This window comes from Panicum hallii, chromosome 2 (assembly GCF_002211085.1).
Source record: "Panicum hallii strain FIL2 chromosome 2, PHallii_v3.1, whole genome shotgun sequence".
In the NCBI taxonomy this organism is placed as follows: domain Eukaryota; kingdom Viridiplantae; phylum Streptophyta; class Magnoliopsida; order Poales; family Poaceae; genus Panicum; species Panicum hallii.
Genome location: NC_038043.1, coordinates 1,409,907 through 1,423,915, shown reverse-complemented (window position 1 = coordinate 1,423,915; position 14,009 = coordinate 1,409,907). Strand labels below are relative to the sequence as shown.

The 14,009-nt window shown below is 44.0% G+C and overlaps 1 protein-coding gene and 2 long non-coding RNA genes across 13 annotated transcripts; 2 read left to right on the top strand and 1 right to left on the bottom strand.

Moving 5' to 3' along the window:
• Nucleotides 1-347: 347 nt before the first annotated feature.
• On the top strand, nt 348-6,443 carry LOC112882995 (short integuments 2, mitochondrial). 8 transcript variants are annotated; one of them, XM_025948202.1, is made up of 9 exons: nt 348-733; nt 1,115-1,333; nt 1,771-1,875; nt 2,047-2,124; nt 2,987-3,128; nt 3,204-3,274; nt 4,452-4,548; nt 4,747-4,952; nt 6,009-6,443. In XM_025948202.1, exons 2-9 carry the CDS (start codon nt 1,172-1,174, stop codon nt 6,252-6,254), a joined length of 1,107 nt encoding a protein of 368 aa, XP_025803987.1. In that variant the 5' UTR covers nt 348-733; nt 1,115-1,171; the 3' UTR covers nt 6,255-6,443. The 8 variants fall into 8 exon arrangements, with proteins under 8 accessions (XP_025803987.1, XP_025803988.1, XP_025803986.1 ...); XM_025948203.1 differs by having other exon boundaries at nt 352-733; nt 3,017-3,128; nt 4,741-4,952; XM_025948201.1 differs by having other exon boundaries at nt 355-733; nt 1,110-1,333; nt 4,741-4,952.
• A 256-nt stretch (nt 6,444-6,699) lies between these two features.
• LOC112882094 lies at nt 6,700-10,991 on the bottom strand. Of its 4 annotated transcripts, none has more exons than XR_003226602.1 (5): nt 10,686-10,991; nt 9,323-9,866; nt 8,964-9,236; nt 8,773-8,857; nt 6,700-7,574 (listed from the first exon to the last, which is right to left on the bottom strand). It is a non-coding gene; the product is annotated as an uncharacterized LOC112882094 (long non-coding RNA). The 4 variants fall into 4 exon arrangements; XR_003226603.1 differs by having other exon boundaries at nt 8,773-9,236; nt 9,323-9,507; nt 9,613-9,866; XR_003226601.1 differs by having other exon boundaries at nt 8,773-9,236; nt 9,323-9,869.
• On the top strand, nt 7,467-8,736 carry LOC112882095. Its single transcript, XR_003226604.1, has 3 exons — nt 7,467-7,608; nt 7,855-8,056; nt 8,146-8,736. It is a non-coding gene; the product is annotated as an uncharacterized LOC112882095 (long non-coding RNA).
• Nucleotides 10,992-14,009: the final 3,018 nt, after the last annotated feature.

The window sequence follows — 14,009 nt, the reverse complement described above, 5'->3', positions numbered from 1 at the left end:
AGGTGGGAGTAATTCGGCCGGCGGGTGGAGCTCTACTCGCTCACTCAGTTTGTCTCTGGCACGAGAAGAAAGAGAGCAGGTGAATGGAAGGGAGAAGGAGTTAGAGGAAATAAGAGAGGAAAGAAGAAAGAAAATGAAAAAAATGATTGTTGGAGATGGTTGAATAAAATATGTGGTAATTGGTATAGAGTATGAGATACAGAGTATGACCGGTACGGTAGAAATTGGTACAGAGAAAAGAATCTCGATGACCAAAACAGAATATTTATTTTATATAATAAAAATAGTGTACGACGAGCGGACAGCGTTAGACCTCGGTTGCAGTACCGGGGTTTAGGTTGGATCGAGCCGAAAACCCCGCCACCCGTGGAATGCAGCCCACGCCGGGGTGAGCTCCCCCACTCGGTAAAAAATTACATTTGGCAAGGTGCCGATCGGCGTGGATCGCGGTCCGATTCCCGTCAACCAGAGTCGTGGATCTGGCCCCTCATCTTCGCGTGCCTCGAGCAACGATCCTCTCGCCCTCGCGCACAGGTGCCCGGCGCGCCGCCTCCTCGCCGCCATCCCGTCCCGCCCCTCGTGCCATCGCCGCCTCGCGCACCGGTGCACGGCGCCGCCTCCTTGCCGCTGTCTCCTCCTGCTCCTCGTGTCGTCGTTGCCTTGCCCCTCGAGCACAGGCACACGGCGCCGCCTCCTCTTCGTCGTCCCGCTCCTCATCGAATCCACGGTTTTGGTGAGCCTCTGAGTCCTCGTCCTCGTCCACGTCCACTTCATCGAGTCCCTTCAGTTCGCCACTAGTACCTGTTCCTAAGCCAGTTGATTCCTCACGCCTCGTGTTAGATACTACTGTCTATTCTGATTTGGGGGTTCTGGATCTCCTCCCGCCTGTTTAATAAGTCCGTACAACGTTTAATGGACTTCCTTAGCATCTCAATTTGTATTCCACTGGTACTTTATTTTTATATGAGAAGAAATTACAATAATTTTTCCCCTCATGCTGGAATCAGGCTTTCAGAGTGGGGGTAAAATCACAATTAGCTTTCAGAGTGGGGTAAAAACACCAATTCCCCTTCTTTCTAACAGAGGTTTTGCATTTTCCGCGTAAGCGGCTCAGGCGGAGCGAGCGAACCTGAGCAGCGCTGCCATAGCGGAGGGAGCAGCCGGGCGAAGAATGAGGGGGCTGACGCGCGCGGCGAAGCGCGCCGGCGAGATGGCCTTCAACGCCGGTGGAGGCGCCGTCAACTGGTTCCCGGGCCACATGGCCGCCGCCTCCCGCGCCATCCGAGACCGCCTCAAGCTTGCCGACCTCGTCATCGAGGTCCGCGACGCACGCGTGAGTTTCTGGAGTTATCCTCCTTCTCCGTCCTCTAGCTGCTCACCTCTCTTTCCTTGCCATATTGCTGTTTCTTGAGAGTTCTTAGCGCGGGTGCTGTGTACTGGATCTTCTCGTGGCGCTCGGGTGGTGTTCGATGAAATGCTTTGCTTGTTTCAGTCAGCTTAGGGTCGCAGTTTCTTGACATAGTAATAAAACCATCACAGCTCGTCTTGCTAGTCAACTTCGCAGCAGTACCCTGATAGTTTCTTAACGAATATGGTGCTTAGGCTCAATAGCTCCTTGATCACTAGCAGTGTCACCAGGTGGGCCATAAAATGTTCAACCCAGTTGTTTTCATGGTGGCTCCCTTTTTGTTATTTTCTGCATGATCATATACTTTCTTATTATTCCGCTTCACTGATTATTGGTGTACAACCCCTGTAACTTATGACCAGATTCCATTATCCTCAGCAAATGAAGACCTTCAACCAGTGCTTGCAGCTAAAAGGCGTATTCTTGCACTAAACAAGAAGGATCTAGCAAACCCCAATATAATGAATGTATGTATCACCAGATAAGCTTAGTCTCCTCAAAATGCAATCTGCACTTCCTATTATTTTTATTCTGTAAAGAAAAACTTAACGTGCAGCTTCTGTAACCATTGTTTTCTTACAGGATGATATTCACCTTTTCTATTTGCTCAATGGGTCGTTTTTACTTTTTATTTACAGAGGTGGCTTAATCATTTTAAATCACGCAAGCAGGATTGTATTTCAATAAATGCACATAGCAGCAGTTCTGTTAATCAGGTTAGTTAGATGTTAGTTTCATATTGATGCATTTTTTTTTATCATTGAAACTTCACAGAAAATATTTTTATGCTGGAGGATTCATGGTTGATTAAGTGTCAAATTGTGTGGCATTCCGTATAGTGCAGTACTTCGCTCGTAACTACTTAAAAAGTCAATTAATATCATCGCCATTTTCTAAATTATATGGCTGATAGAAGTCTTTAACAATTGAACAATAATTAATGCCAAGAAAAACAAACTGTGAACTCTAGTAGTATAACGTGAAATCTCTTGTTTGAAAACAGTTCTTTTAAATAGCTCGGAACGAACTAGTTGAAATATTCTTTTTTTTGGTCGAACATGCAGGAGAGCTGTGTATCAATATATTAAGAAGAAATAGTTGAAATATTCTCGCTGCATTTACTGTTCGAGGTAATTATTGAAAGCATATGATCTGGTATCATTATTTTGTTGTGTCCCTCCCAAAATTCAAATTTTGCTACAAAAAGCAAAAGAAGGAAGCACCACATATAGAAAAAACTCCATAGATGCCTTCAATTTTTACCATAAAAGCCTTCATTTTATTCCATCGAACAACCACAATTTTCTTTGTCTGCCTATAACCATATTGCGTGTGGAAGATGACTTGAATAAAAAAATGTAGATGTTCATATTTCTGTTACCATTCCTTTATCTGCTATTGCAGCATCTTGTATGATAAAGTCAGGATTTTGCCAAAGTTTTAGCATTTATATGAAAACCACTGGAATGTTACAACTACGATGAACTGTTCTTTTACTTTGAGTTTGCCCAGATGATATTCTGTTGTCTTTGCTCTATAGTAGTTTGAAGTCCATTGATGATCAATTATATTTACTAGCTTCTTGGACTTGCTGAGCTGAAACTGAAGGAAGCAATCTCGAAAGAGCCGACACTTCTTATTATGGTTGTTGGTGTCCCTAATGTTGGCAAGTCTGCACTCATAAATTCCATTCACAGAATTGCTACGTCTCGATTTCCAGGTATAATCATCTCAGTAAAAAATAAATTGTTGTTTTGGATTATTTGGGATCCATGTTTATACTGCTGTACTCCAGTGCATGATAAGAACAAGCGGGCTACGGTGGGGCCACTTCCAGGTGTCACTCAAGATATTGCAGGGTATAAGGTGAGGATCTGGACCAATATTTCCTTGACATCTCTTACTCTTTGGTGGATGTTTGTACACCCCCCCCCCCCAATGGTTGTTATTATTTTTATAGGCAACTGTCAGTTGATTCATCTATGAATATCTTTCTTTTTGTCACTCAATGTTAACAGTATATGTATTAGAAGATACTTATCAGAGTAAATATTGTAAAAAGAAAGAATGAGGCACCCATCCATGGAATTTGATTCGTGGAAATGTTGTTCACTCACTAGCAAAAATGGAAATGGCCCTACATTTCTGTTACTGTATGGAACACCTGATTTGTGGTATATGTAGTTTGCTATCTATCTGTGAAACGCTGGTTATGTCACTCGCCCATTGATTCACTTAGTTTGTATTGCATTTGCAATTATAGTGGTGTTACTGGTTACTATATTGATCATTTTCTGGTGCCTCATGAATCTATTGTATTACTTCATCACTCTTCCCGCTTCTAAGTCCGTACTCTGTTCTTTGCCATCTGTTCATTTCTTACCACCTTTCCTTTTGTGGAGCTGTGCAGCAATCTTCATTCCCTGCAATCATTCACCCTTGGCAACTGGAGTTACTTATATATTTGGTTGAACATGGTGTTACACTCGTAGCGTGAATGACTTATATGAATGGAATATTTTCACTTGTTGCATATAAGAATATAGAAATTATGATTTAACAATTCTGTTCATACTTCAGTATTTTGGCATCTCTTGCATTTTGGTTCATCTGCAGTTACATTTCTTTCTAGGAGTTCAGAAAACAGGATATCTTGGTTAGTTACAATACAAATGAATCTTCTCCACAAGTATTGTTTCTGTTAGAAGAATGTATTTCGGTTAGGCCCTTTGGGCTTTCTTGGCTGCAGCCACACAGGCCCATTGGCCTTGTGATCATGCTAGGGTTTTGTAGATGATTGATTAGGCAAGGACCTCCTAATTTGGTGCCTTCTATAAACCAATCCTACGACCTCCTTGCCTATATATGTTACCCATGCTATGCACCTCATAATCAATCTACTATTTCCCGAGTCTATCTCTCTTTCAGTTTCATCTGAATGCTTTAATGGTACAGGTGAAAAATGATGTATTCTGGAAAGTTTGTTCCTTCTTTTCTCTAGTGTTCAGCTGAGTAAACTAACAGCCATATTTGCCATGGACAGATTGCAAGTCAGCCAAGTATTTATGTGCTTGATACACCTGGTGTTCTTGTGCCAAGCATACCAGATATGGAGACAGGTCTAAAGCTTGCTTTAACAGGTTATACTTCTAGTACATGCTGTTTTTTTCTGTGACGTCAATTCTTTTGAACAATATGCATCTTCTGAGACTTAAACCAACAATGATAATCATGGCTTCAATAAATATTTTAGTCTTGACTAATATTGGATAGTTTGCATAACCCTGGTGCCAAATGCCAAATTAATGTAGTCCTTTTCAATTTACATGCAGGAGCAGTTAAAGACTCGGCAGTCGGAGAAGAACGTATAGCAAAATATTTATTATCTCTTCTTAATATCAGAAAAACGCCCCTGCACTGGGAGCGGTTGGTGCACAGAAGAGACGAGTTGCATGAAGAAACATGCAGCCGTAATGAAAATGACTCTAGGGATTCACTACGAAGGAGGAGATGTTTGAATAATGCTGATGCCTTATATGTTCAGGTTCTAAGCCTTGTCTCAAAATATAATGCATGAGCTATCATTGCTAAAGGAACATATCTAATGCTAACAACCATATGGGTGATACAATACCATGAAAAAATTCCATGTATACTGTTGATGTTCTGAACTGTGCTTGAGGACCACATGGGTAATCATGCTGCACATGATCCCACTAGTATGAGAAATAATATGTGAAGGATCCACCTTTTCAAGCTTCTTCTAACTTTTTCATCCAAGCATATCAGATGGTTTGCATGGAAGTTTTCACTAGTATGTTGTTGTAGTTTTAACATTCATACCTTAACTAATTTCAATTGTATACCAAAACTGGCGATGATATGTGTAGTTATATTTTCCTTTGTTTAGGCACTTCTATTTCAAGCTTGACTTGTAGAAGGAATTATTAGTGTTTGACACTTGAAGATCTGAAAAGTGGCCATATGTCCAGGTAGGAGCTTTTCAGCATCATGTGTCTCAGCACATTGGTCTGAACTAGTTATGTGGGCACGGTCACCATGAAGTTGCTCTGGCACATCCTCTGGCGATCATGTGTGTGCTTGTGTGTATTACTGAACATTTTGGGTGGGATTATGGATGTAATTTGTTTGGTCATGCTACTTTTGGGATGTGTTTGTCACATGGGCCATGGACAGCATCCAACTTGAGTAGATGATGCATGCCATTTGCAGTTGGTGAATTCAATGGGGCAAATCTTGTGCTAGATGAACTTCTACCATGTGATCATGTCCACTGGTCAGATCTTATTAATGTCTATTTAAACATCATTGAAATAATTAACATAGTACATCCGTTGACTTGCCAATCATTCAAAAGCTCAATTACGTAAGTTTTTTTTGCCAATGTCTTGTTCTGTGTATTTTTCTTTGTTTGAGTTCAATTATTCAACCAAACAAGTTGTACTGTTGCCATTGTCCATTCCTCTACCTAATTGTGCTTCCCATCTTCCTCTTGCAATCAATGGGTTCCCTCCAGATCACTCCAGATCACCTGTATCATTTCCTACGAAAGCTAACAAACCTTGTCCTTTTGTTCCAGGATTTAGTGACGGATGTCCAGAGGACACTATGCAGTACGTGCCTGGACTTCACTGGCAACACCGAGGAAGAGAGCGAGCTGGAAAGCCTCATAGACATGCAGCTCGCGGCTCTTCGCAAGGTGTTCAGAATACCTCACAAGCCGTTTGATGAAACCCACGGCCCTACCTCGAAGAAGCTGCTGACTCTCTTCAGGTCAGGGAAGCTTGGCCCGTTCATCCTCGACGACCTTCCGGATGAGCAGTAAATTCAAGAATTAACCTGCCTCCACGGGTCCTTTTTGCTCTGCGTAGCAAATGTTTTGTGATGGAAGGAATTAGTACGAGCTGCACGGCACATAGCAGAGCAACCTGTGATGAAAAATAACAAGTAGCCAACAGATATTTTCAATGCGGCTGTGTGCTATCCTTGGTATGCAGGATACTTTTTTTTATGATGTCCGTAGGTTTTGTCATGTCGGAAGTTTGGACACTATAGATATTAAATATGGACTAATTATAAAACCAATAGAGGCTAATTCACGAGATTAAACTATTAAACCTAATTAATTCATCATTAGCTACAATGTGATCAAATTATAGACTAATTAGGTTTAATGGATGCGTTTCGCGAATTAGCCTCCACATATACGATTAGTTTTATAATTAATTATATTTAATACTTCTAATTAGCGTCGATCTCTGTCGCTCTAGCTGGCTGTTGACATGGACAGAACGTGGCTTGCGCCTGATTCAGAATTGAAGTGCAAGTGTCATGAGTGAACTGGGGCAAGAAGGCATGCAGAGAAGAGAACAGCAAACTGAAAAACCATCTCTTACCCCTGCCGGCCAAGGATAAGGGTGGACCGCTTCGCTCCAAGTTTTTCAGCTCCACTCCTAAATTCAGCTCCACGAACTCCGACTCCGGAAAAAAAAAATATAGAGCTACGGGCTAGCTCCATGAATTTTGGGGATTGGGGAGCTCCTTAAAGGGTGCTCTAGAAATTCTATTTTCATACCTTCTCGTGAAGTTGTAGGGTAATTTCCCACCAATAATATTACAGGAGGTACCATTTCGGCAAAAAAAAACCTCGACGCCCTCGCCCCCTTCTGCCCCCGACCTTTCTTCTTCCCCGCCGCGGCTTCATGTTCCTCGCCGCCAGGTCCATCTAGGGCGCCGCCGCCCTCTCCCTTCGGAGCATCCGTGGCCGGAGGTCGCCGACAAAATGAGTCGCCGGCCCTTCCTGCCGCCCGCTCCCGCCACCAGAACACCCGTCCCTAGCGGCTAGGATCTCGACGCGCTAGGGCACGGGGCCATGGCCGGGGCCCCCTCAGGCAGCCGACACCCAGGCGCTCGGCCCAGAGGCAGTCGGCGCCTAGGGCCTCAACGCCCAGGCAGCCGGTGCCCATGGCCTCACAGCTCAGGCTGCTGGCGCCCTGCAGGCATCCGCCGGCGCCCAGGGCCTCAGCTCCCTGCCTGCTGGCGCCCAGGCAGCCGGCGCCCTAGGCCTGAGCGGCCAGGCACTAGGCGCCCAGGTGGACGGCCACGCGGCAGGCGGCAACAACCGAAACTTGTCAGCTCGTCGTGCCTGTGGTTCAGCAACGAAGAAGGATGACGACACGGTAAAATCTGTTGTCATCAGTTTCATGAATTTTTTACTGGTTCAAAACATAGCACTAGATACAAATCGCATAACCCAATATGTTGTCCTGGAAGAATAGTAGTATCAATGCTTGAAATTATTACTGTAATATCATGGTCATGGTGATTCGATAGACTGGAATATAAGCACACTAGGATTGTGTGTTCCTTATTTGCCAAACAAGTTCTCAAAGGGAGTAGACTGAACACCCATTTGAACTTTGTAGGCTATGAGGAGGTGGTGGAAGATTTTTTTCAGCGGACAGGAATCTGACCAAGCAAGCGGTAATTGAAGAACAAATGAGATAAGTTGAAACCTGATTATATGGCATGAAAAAATTTGATGAGGAAGCAAACTAGTACGGGGTGGGATAGATCGTCTAGCGGCGTCATTGGTATGGATAATGAATGGTGGAAGAAAGCAAGCAGGTAATGATGACATAGTTATACTTATTTTTTAATCATTGATTTACTCTCTCATGTTACCAATAATGTTTCTACTACTCTGTAAACAACAGGATATTCCAGGATCTGGCAAATTTAGGAAGAAACCATTACAAAATAAGGACGACTTGAGAATTATGTTTAGCGACATCACAAATATGAATCAGATCATTGGAATCCTATAAGTTCTAACCCCATTATCCCACCAAATGAAGAGTCTCCCTTCAATGCTGCCACATGCGCTCAGGTTTTTTACGTAGGCTATGATGACATTGTTACTGGTGGTGGGCATGATAATGCCAATGAGGTTGAGGAGGTTTCTCCATCTCCTTCCTTGGTTGGTATAAAGAGAAGAGCTAACATCATCATGGATAAATTGAAGAAACCAAAAACAGGAACAGCACTATTCATTCAAAAGCAAGTAACAAAATTAGCTGAGATGGTATCTACATTTGCATCAAGGAAGCTATCTGAAGTTACTATCAACGAAGTTATGGAGCATGTTTTGATTGCGGGGCGGGTTATGATACTAATGAGCATTACATTGCCACCGAGTTATTTGTGAAGGACCGGAGAGAAATGTTCAGGACCGTTCTCGTCCAACGCTTTGCCTAGAACCCAGTATTCACCTAGTCGTCCATTGCCTTGTAGGCAGGCAGGCGAGTTCACCTGATTAAAAACTTAAAGAAAAAAGAGTTCACCTGATTAACCGCTGCCCTCTGCTAGTACGAACACCATCACGTCCAGACCACCAGCAGCGTCCCAAAACTTGTCTCCTCTGATCATCTGCCTCGCTTTGCACGCACGGCCATAGTACATGTAAGCATTTTTTTCTTTCCATATTCTGAGAGGGAGGGAGGGAGGGAGGGAGATTGATTAGGCTGTGACGGACCAAACAGAGCCGCAGGGGAGCTCGTGAGCTGCTCCTGTCATCCAATCGAAGCAGCTTGCATACGCATGATCAAGATGGGAAGGCGACAGGGAAGCCGGAACAATTTGGGACGTGCCGGTGTCCGTTGCTGCTATGGAGTCAAGGGATCGATCGAGGAGCATAGGCATGGCGGGCCCACGGCGACGGAAAACAAACGGTACGTTCTGCATCTGCCATCGAGCGCGCATGCTCCGTCTCCTCTCCACCACACCACGTACGGCGAGCACTGTGCTACTGGTAAACACGAAGAGGGATTATTACCTTTCGCTAACAGCCTACCAATGATTTGGTTTGGTTTACAGTGACAATGATTCGATTACCTTCACGCTTCTGACACCGCTTCCTTTCACAGTCTACTAGTACCTCTTTCCTGTAAAGAGCACCTGGACCTGGCCACTGGCCTCTGATGAGTTCTGCTACTGACAAAAAGGTTGGACTGCCTCAACCGTACCCCTTCTTCCTGGGCGTACCTTTTTGACCTGTGGGTAATAAAAACAGCAACAATCTAGAACCCCACACGCATGATTCCGGTTAGCATGCGTACAGTTACAGTCACACAGTTAAAATGAATGAAATGGAAATCTTTTCAAGCTAGATGCTAGTAGCATACTCCATGAAAGCTCGTAGCAGCGACCGATGAGCACCACAGACCGCAGTACCTCTCGAGTCAAAGGCTTTGGTGATCCATTCCAAGTTATAGTAATTAACATGGGAGTAGATGTGATTATCAAAAAAAATGGGAGTAATTGTGGCTGTGGTTACTCTACTCGTCTCGCACAGAAGATAGCTGCTCCGGCCGACAGGGCCTGCCACAGTGCAGGGATCGCAGCACAGTCATCCACGAGCGGGCTTGGACCACGCACGCTGCTGCCATGGCCCATGGAGTCATGGTTAGATGGTCTCATGGAGATGGACGCAGCTCGGAAGAAGAATAGCAGCAAGCAATCTAACGCTCTGACAGAGAATTAGCAATACAAAAATCTTTGGTTACTGTGAGCATCAACGCTAATCAAGGTCCCAAAATGGGCGTCCATTTCATCTGATTCGGCCAAGACACGCTTGAGAGTTGAGATACAGTGGCGACATCTAGCAAAGCCTTTTCACAAACTTTCCAACTACCTCTCCAAGTTGCTAACAAGCAACGATATTAGTGGCAACCAGTGGCGAATCTAGGATTCGAAGTTAGGGTGGTCCAAGGCAAAAAAAAAAAAAATTTAAGTACCACAAGTCCACAACAGATTAATAAAATATCTTATAAACATCTCCAAATCTAGATTTAAATATGAAACTTGCAGCAAATAAAGCTTACACGCTTATAATAGTTCAAATAAGATTACAATACTACTATTTCTTCTCAGGTCTACGCTTTTCTCTTGGCCATGAAAATCTCCAATATATCATCTTCATTCACACATAATGAAGAATATATCTCGCTCAATGAAGGTGGTCAGAATATCTTTTAAAAAACTATCACTCATCCTATTTGTTGACTTGCTCTTGACTGAGTTTATTGCTGAAAATGCAATATATAAGCTACAAATTGCAAGTTACAAATTGCAATATGTAATTAATCCTACCATGGCTAATCGGCTATCAATCTAGAACTAGTAGCTACGAGCCTACAAATTGCAAATTTGTAGTCATGTTATTATGTAGTGCAAGTGCAAGCAACAAGCTAATTACCTTGCCTCTGTGGACTGTGGCTCCGTCGATTCGTCGAAGCTTGCAAATTTGCGAATTGCAGTAGGCAATCGCAGGCTAGCTGCCAGCACGCACGCACGTCATGCCCTCGGCCCTCCTGAAGTCTAGCTCCGCGGCGTGCGCTGGTAGTAGCTCGGCAGCTCGCAGCAGTGCTGCCGCCGGCGCGCCGCCAGCCACCGCGGCGCCACCCCCGAACCCTAGGCGCGGACAGCGGACTGACTGAGGGAGGCTCGAGGCAGGGAGCAATCTGCGGTCGGGGAGAGGGGGAGACGAGCGGACGCAGTCTGGTCGAACCGTCGCTGCCCCTTCAGATTCTAAAGGAAAGAAGACTAACATATTACTTGTTAGGCTGTTTGGCAACACACCATCAGCACAGGAGAAAAGCTAGTAGAACATTATCAACCCGGAAAGCAACTTTTCTATGAACAAAAATCTACAGCAACTAACAAACCACGCCTGTCCCATCCCAAAAAGGAAAAGAAACCCCACACATGTCGCACCCTAAAATATTTAATTTTAGGATGTGAATGTCTTTTAGAAAATATTTATCCATCATTAGGGTTTTTTGAGAATTTTTCAGATTATTATGGAGATTATTCTCATTTTCTCTAGAGCTTAATCCATTTATTGGAAGGCTCTAAAATTTTTATTACGAGCTCCAAGTATTTTATTTGGATTTCTTATCTCCCAATCTATCTCCAAGTTTTTTTCTCTAAAATTTCTGGATGTTCGAGATATATTTTTCACAGTTTAAAATATTTATCCAGATTTTTCTAGATTTGATTTAAACCTGAAAATATATTCTGGACAAATGAAATTCTTTTTTTTCTTCTCGGGATGGATTCAACCTGTTTTGGGCCTAGTCCGTCCTTAACCCTAGAACTATGTCACGTGCAACCTTGAGCTCAGCCACCGCCGTGATCTCATCATTTGTCGCGTTTCCATCGACAAGAAAAAAGTAAATCTAAAGCTTTTTATTGAAGTTCTGAAGCAAAGACCCTTATTTTCGCCTTTTCCCTTTCCTTTCTTAAGCTTTATTTCTTTTCTGAAGCTTTATTGCTCGTTGAAGCTAGCTGACCTCACCGCCGATCATTTTCCTTCGCCAAATTGGAGTTATCTAGAACTTTTCTGTTTCTCCTTTCTTTCTTTCATTATCTCTATAGTTTCCAATTTCTGGTTGTAGTCGGACCGAGCCATTTCTTCGTTGTCCATCCTTTTTCCTCTGTCCTCTCTGATACCGTAAGATGCCCCCATCAAGTTTCTCATTCTTTAATCCTTGTTCATGATCAAATCACGCTCGAAACTGAGTCGCATCTTGATTTCGGTGTTTTTTCGGCAAGGCTTCGCTGTTGTTACCATCAATTTCAGCGACTAGCACTATCACTCTGGAATCCTAATCCTAGTCGGACCAACCCAACCCATGCAAAACCCTAGACCCAACTCAATCTCCCTCGACAGTCTAGCCGTTGTCCCTCTTTCTTTACCCTTCTCTTCGTGACCTAAATTTTATCCATCGACCCGAATCACTGTCACCCCTCGCTTCCCTCTCTTCCTCTCCGTGCCTGATTCTTTCTTGGCCAGCCCATCAACCTACGCTGGTCCCTTTCCTCTTCCCCTTGTCCTCTCTCAGTGGCCCAGCATGATGTTCGAGCCTAGTGCCGAAACTGTTTTGGCGAAAACTCCAAACTCAAACCAGCCCAGCTGGTCCAGTCTAAGTTTCTTCTCTCTTTTCTTTTCCATCAGCTTATTTTCTCATCTGTCCTGTCCTGCTCGCTAGCCTGTGCCTCTATCCTTTTCCATCGACCCAATACCGAACCTACTTCGGCCACACCAATCTGTCTCGGTGTGACCCAACCTGATCAGCCCCGCATGCCCTTCCCTACCGCACCCTTGACCTTGTGCTTCGCTGCCCAGTCCTGGTGCACCACGCTCTGCCGTTTTGGCGTGCTCTACACGGATGCCTCACGCATTGCCGCTGTAAAACCCAAGGCCAGGCCTCCCCTCGCCCCTGCTGCAGCCTTGCCCCTCCCGCTCACGAAGCCCTTGACCCTGTGCCGCCCCCTTGCCTCGTGTCGCCCAACCTAGCACCACCGTCGGCCATGCTCACCCTCCCCTGTGCCGCCGCTGCCCATCTCCCACCTGCGACAGCCAGCGCCGTCGCCAGTCCTACTCACCTGCCTCCACGAGCAGAGCCGCCGGCGCTGTTATGTGCAGGGTGTCGGGCGGCAGGGTCCTACGCACCTGCAGCCACGCCTCCTCTCCCTTGACACCCAGCCCCGTGTGTCCCTTCACCACATGCCGCATGCCCCCTGCGTTGCCCCCTCCCCTGAGCGCCGCCACAAGGGAGGTAGGGACTCGCCTGTTTTTGTGCAGAGCGCCGCCGCCTCCTTCCCGACAAGATTCCGACCGCCTCAGTGCATCTCCGCCACAGGTAAGTGGCAAAATGAAATGCCCTTGATGTCCTCTCTCTATTCTCCATCTTCCCCGCTCTCCCATGTCTAAATTGCTGCAATTTTAGCCAGCAGGAGCTTCTGTCCGCCAGCAATGGGGACAAAGCTTTTGCAGTTCAGTCCCTGGAGAAGATATAATTTTCCTATTCTTTCTTGTGCCTCGTACAATCTGCAGAAAATTTCCTAGATCTATTAGATCTTTTCAGTCTAGAACTACCCTTGATCTTTTTCAGATCTAACCCTAATTTTTTTCTTTTCGCAAGCACAGTTAATTATGACTAGGTCCCTGGAACCTTATTTCTTTCGTGGTTTCCGTGTTTTAGATCTGTTTCCGCTTGTTCCTGTTGCGTTAGTTTTCTAATAGGCTAAAGCTTCAGTTTCGTAGTATTGTTGCACCGTAGTTCCTTTTTCAAAAAAATAAATATAGATTCAATTTGATTAATGTTCCCATCTAGTTTTCTAATTATAAAATCTAATTAGGTCTTATACCTCGGTTTTCATAATTAATGTTAATATGATTGATACCAGCTTAATTTATTTTTCATATAATTTGTTTAGTTGAATATGAATCATAAAGTTATATGCTTAGATGTTGTCATAAGTTTTTTTCTAATTAATTGTTTAATTAGAGTAATTTATATATAGATAATTATAAATAAAATTGATTAAGCTCTACTTCGTTTTTATAAACGCAAATAAAATACGAGTTAATAATCCATGATGTTTATTTTAAATATCTTTCACATTTATTTCCAATTAAAATAAATGAAGATTATAGTTCCTTTATTTTCTTTTATAATACAAATCTTCCGATAGCTGTTTTTTTTCAACCCTAGCTCCGTTTTCTGCATTTCTT

Bases quoted from the DNA above. Each gene is read 5' to 3' on its own strand.
- LOC112882995 (XM_025948201.1), top strand. From the start codon at position 1,172: ATGAGGGGGCTGACGCGCGCGGCGAAGCGCGCCGGCGAGATGGCCTTC. The intron at 2,125-2,986 runs GTTAGTTAGATG...TATATTTACTAG, and splicing joins GCAGCAGTTCTGTTAATCAG to CTTCTTGGACTTGCTGAGCT. The intron at 3,129-3,203 runs GTATAATCATCT...GCTGTACTCCAG, and splicing joins TGCTACGTCTCGATTTCCAG to TGCATGATAAGAACAAGCGG.